The 4,521-nt window shown below is 55.4% G+C and overlaps 1 protein-coding gene across 1 annotated transcript; it reads right to left on the bottom strand.

Annotated features, from left to right (window-relative positions):
• Positions 1 to 10: 10 nt before the first annotated feature.
• On the bottom strand, positions 11 to 4,047 carry ZIC1 (Zic family zinc finger 1). The gene is made up of 3 exons (XM_017869416.1): positions 2,960 to 4,047; positions 1,341 to 1,504; positions 11 to 664 (listed from the first exon to the last, which is right to left on the bottom strand). The coding sequence occupies exons 1-3, from the start codon at positions 3,939 to 3,941 to the stop codon at positions 467 to 469; spliced, it is 1,344 nt and encodes a 447-aa protein (XP_017724905.1). The 5' UTR covers positions 3,942 to 4,047; the 3' UTR covers positions 11 to 466.
• Positions 4,048 to 4,521: the final 474 nt, after the last annotated feature.

The raw sequence follows: 4,521 nt of genomic DNA, 5'->3' as shown, positions 1-4,521 counted from the left end.
CCTCCCCCAATGCAAAGACCACAACGCCACAATCCCACCCACCCGCTCCAACCGCGATATAACTATTTACAGAATTCAACAGTACAGTTTTAAGCTAATAATTCTGTATTTACAAGAAAACAAAGGAAAAAAAAGGCCGAAGCCCCAGAGAGCCCGTACCGATCCGACAAGAAACTGGCCCTGGGGGTTGGCGGCATTTGGTCAGGTGGCCTCCTCCCCTAGACCCCTACCGCACCTTGGGTACCAAGCCTTTGCCAAAAAAGGAAAATAATGAAAGCGAAAGGAAATTTTAAAGGTTGATATTTCCTCTGTTACTCGTCCTGGGTCTATTGGCAGATTTTTTAAAAAGGATTGCGGGGTCTGTGTAGGGGGTTGTTTTGATTCGCAGGGTTCTTTCAGTAATGTTGTGTATACGTGTGTGATCAGTCTCTTAAATAGGGTTTTGTTCGGTGTTTTGTTTCTGATTTTAAACGTACCATTCGTTAAAATTGGAAGAGAGCGCGCTGTGGCCGGCTGTGTGGTGGACTGCGGAGGAGGAGGGAGATAAGGAGCTGGTGGTCGGGTTGTCTGTGGAGGGAGACACGATGGTGGGAGGCGTGGAGGATTCGTAGCCGGAGCTGGCGGCCGGCGAAGGCTGCGAGCCCTGCGAGGAGGATTCGTGGACCTGCAGGAATAAAGTCGCGTTTTTACGGACATAAAGAGCCAGCCAGTGTGGCGGCCGCCTAGAGTGACAACGGCCGCGAGTGCCCTTCCTCCTGGACCTCTTGGAGCCCCCCAACACAGGCGAGTCCCGATCAGCGGGACTTTGGGCTTGGTTCCCCTTCACAGGCCTGCAGACACCGTGCTCCCGGGAAAATCAGCGTCCCCAAGACTCAAAAAAGAAAAATAGGTCTCAGAAGGGGGAGCGTGGATTTGAGGCTACAGACTGTACTTTCTTTCCCTGAACTTTGCTTGCCCGTGTTTAGGTGAGCTGGAGCTCAGGCCTGGGCGCAGGAGTCCAACTCTTGAGTCTCACCGGCCAGCAGCAAGGGCCGCAGTTTTGGCAGCTTCAACCCCCATCAAAAGCCCTAGCTCCGGGCCAAATTCAGTGGCGGCCTTGGCTCATACTCGCCTCTTTTAACTTTTATTATGAAACCAAGGATTTAAAACGGCCTTGATCACTCCCATCCCCTTTTCCAGGTCCCGCCCTACCCTCTCTGCCCAGCTCCACTGAGTGGAACCTTTGCCTTCCCGCTTCCTCTGGCTCCCGCCACCGCCTGGCTGCCACTCGCCGCTCGACCCCAAGCCGAGAGCCGAGAGAGCTCCTGCCTCAAAGGGCACGACAAGAGCGCGGCGATTACCTTCATGTGTTTGCGCAGCGAACTGGGATGCGTGTAGGACTTGTCGCACATCTTGCAAAGATAGGGCTTGTCGCTCGTGTGCACGTGCATGTGCTTCTTGCGGTCGCTGCTGTTAGCGAAGCGCCGGTCGCAGCCCTCAAACTCGCACTTGAAGGGCTTCTCCCCTGGTGCGAAAGTAGAATGAGAGGGGTCTAATTAGAAAAAAATCCCGCGGCCGTTTTTCAAAAACTAAGCAAATGTAAAAAATAAAATAAAATAAAAAAATTTTAAAAAGCCAGCAGCCCAGGATTAGCACTTTTGCAAGTTTAAAACCTGGAACGTCAATAAATTCTTATATCTGCAGTTGAATTATAAATATTTTAATTCTATTTTAATCCCTAAGACAATTAGATCTACATTTTATTTTTAGGTTTAAAAAAAATAGTAGGAGGAGGAGTCAGTTTTTAGCATCAGATCTGGAAGCTCGTATTACCCAGAGTTATATACACGATTTCGAATTGCTTCCACCTGGCTCCCGGTTGCTAGTTTTCACGTTTGGGGCTTATTCTCCTGCCCTATTGCTTTTCTCTCCTCCCCCTGCCCCCTCCCCGACGCTCCGCATCCCCTCGTTGCCTCCTCCAACCCACCCCACTCCCTATATACGCTCGCATTTTATAGCGTAATCTGGGCCGTAGAGAACTCAACGCCGCAAATTCTTCCCTGACTCGGGCGTTAAACCCGAAGTCCCAAGCACGGTTCTCAGACCTCACCCGGGAAAATCATAATAGGAAAGCAAACCCAATTCCTGGCCTCGTGGGGGCAGGGGGTCCAGAATTTTTTGCCTGATGCCAGGCTACAACCCTGAGCTCGCGGGAACTTTTTTTTTTTTTAAACTGTTCCGGCCCTGTGTCTTGATTATTTTTAAAGGCAAAAACGGGGAATCCGGTGTTTTGAAAACCACCCTCACGGAGTCTAACAAACAAAAAGGTCTTCCTTGCCTCCCTCGGACTTTCTCCACCCCTCAAGCCCACTCTTAAAACTAGTCACTACTAAAACTGAACTCTTCAAATGTGCATAAATCTCCAAAAGTCTCCTCAATCCCAAATTATTTCCTTTCCCCACTCTGTCTCAATTCTTTCTGTCTCTATTTTGTTTCTTTCTACGCCCTTAATCCGGCCTCCTCAATTTCCTCAGCTCTTTCCTTTGGCAAAGTCCTCAGTGAAGTGCACGGAGAGAGATGTTGGCAGCAAGCAAGCGTCTAGATTTGTCTGCAGCCTAAGCAGCTGGCGCCTCCGCGGCTGCCCGGAGCCAGCCACTTTCCCCGGCTTCGAAAGCACCAAGGTCTCCGCCAACAGGTTTGGCTTCCTGTTCTCCGACCTTTTATGTTTCTCATTTAAAAAATCTGTATCCCCAGATCCTTCTCGTCCGCCCTGTGTGGTTTTTTTATATATATATGATTTTTTTTTCCCGTAATTTCAAGCCCCAAACTAAAAATCAGCGCACACTTTCCCTGCCCGCCTGCCGGAACCTGACGCCCGGGATCCCACCGAGGCTGCGTTTGTGCGACCTGGCCGCTGACTTTCGGTTTGGGTCCCAGGCCCAAGTGGGAATGGGTAGGGGTCCTGCAGCTGTTTCCGTACCTGTGTGCGTCCTTTTGTGGATCTTTAAGTTCTCGGAGCGCGCGAAGACCTTGCCACAGCCAGGGAAGGGGCAGGGAAAGGGCTTCTCGCCCGTGTGCACGCGGATGTGGTTAACCAGTTTGTATTTGGCTTTGAAGGGCTTGCCCTCGCGCGGACACTCCTCCCAGAAGCAGATGTGATTACTCTGCTCCGGGCCACCTACGTGCTCCACGGTGACGTGCGTGACTAGCTCGTGCATGGTACTGAAAGTTTTGTTGCACGACTTTTTGGGGTTGGCCAGCTGCTCGGGCTCGATCCACTTGCAGATGAGCTCTTGCTTGATGGGTTGGCGCATGTAGCGGAAGAAGGCGCCGGCGCCGTGATGCGCGGCCATGTTCACGTTCATGGGCCCGTAGCCGTGCAGCTGCGGCGCAGCATAGTGCTCGGAACGCGGGCTGGTCACCTGGCCGTACTGCTCCGGTCGCGGGTACATGTCCCCCGAGAAGCCGAGCCTCATCTGCCCATTGACCACGTTAGGCGACGCGTGGCCGGCAGCCTGCTCGTGAAGCCCGGGGAAGAGGAGGTGGCCCGCGGCGTCCGTGTGGCCGTGTGGGCCCCCGAAGCCCCCGGCCGATGCAGCAAAGAGGCTGTGCTGTGCGCTGGCTGCCGCCGCCGCGTCGCCAAAACCCCGGTTGCGGAACAGAAAGTCCCGCGTGGAGTTGAAGGCTGCGCTGGAATAGGAGCCGACGTGGCCCGGGTGATGGTGATGGCCCAGGGCCGCAGCAGCCGCGTAGCCTGGCGCCTGCGACGTGAAAGCTGTCTGGCCGGCCGAAGCCAGTTCGTGCGAACTAGGGTTGAGCTTGAAGGCGCCCATGCCGTCGGCGAACGGGTTGATGCCCAGGCCCACGTCTCGCTCGGCCACGTCGCCCGCGGAGTGGTGGCGGGACGCGCCAAAGGTGGTCACGCCGATCGCTGGGTACTGGGGGCCGGCGTCCAGGAGCATCGTGGCTGCTCGGGGCGAGCCCCGGCCTCCCCCGCCCCCCCCACCCTCGCCAGCCGAGGAGGGAAATTCGGGAGGAGGAGGAGGAGGAGGAGGAACAAGAGGAGAAGGAAGAAGAGGAAGAAGAGGAGGAGGGAGGGGGAGTCGACCCACCTCGCGAAGTCCTAGCCTGCAGGCAACGGCGCTGCGCGCCCGGGCGCTGGCCCGGCCAAACGCAAAGTAGCCGGACGGCTGCGGGCCGCGAGTAAGACAGGCTCCAGCGCCCGCCAGGCAGACCCTGCCGGTCCGGCTCGCACTTTCTCGCCGCTTAGTCTCTGCCGAGAGGGCCGCGCGTCAAGGCTGCCCGGGGAAAGGCATGGAGCATCTCAGCCCCCCAAAAAAACTTCCTCCTGGATTTGTAGCATAGAGGAATGTGAGCGCCAGAGCCGCAACAGCTTCGCTCTCTCTCCGCCTCGCGCCGCGCGCCCCTCCTCACTTCTCCACTAGCCCCTCGCTCTTTCTTTTCTCTCTCTCTCCTTTCTCTCACGCTCGCCTCCTCGCTCCTTCACTCTCCTTTTTTCCCTCTCTGCTTTTTGCAAAAAAA

The sequence above is a fragment of the Rhinopithecus bieti genome, unplaced genomic scaffold (genome assembly GCF_001698545.2).
Source record: "Rhinopithecus bieti isolate Rb0 unplaced genomic scaffold, ASM169854v2 scaffold_4698, whole genome shotgun sequence".
In the NCBI taxonomy this organism is placed as follows: domain Eukaryota; kingdom Metazoa; phylum Chordata; class Mammalia; order Primates; family Cercopithecidae; genus Rhinopithecus; species Rhinopithecus bieti.
Note: the sequence above shows the minus strand (reverse complement) of the source record. Positions and strands in the feature narration are given on the sequence as shown.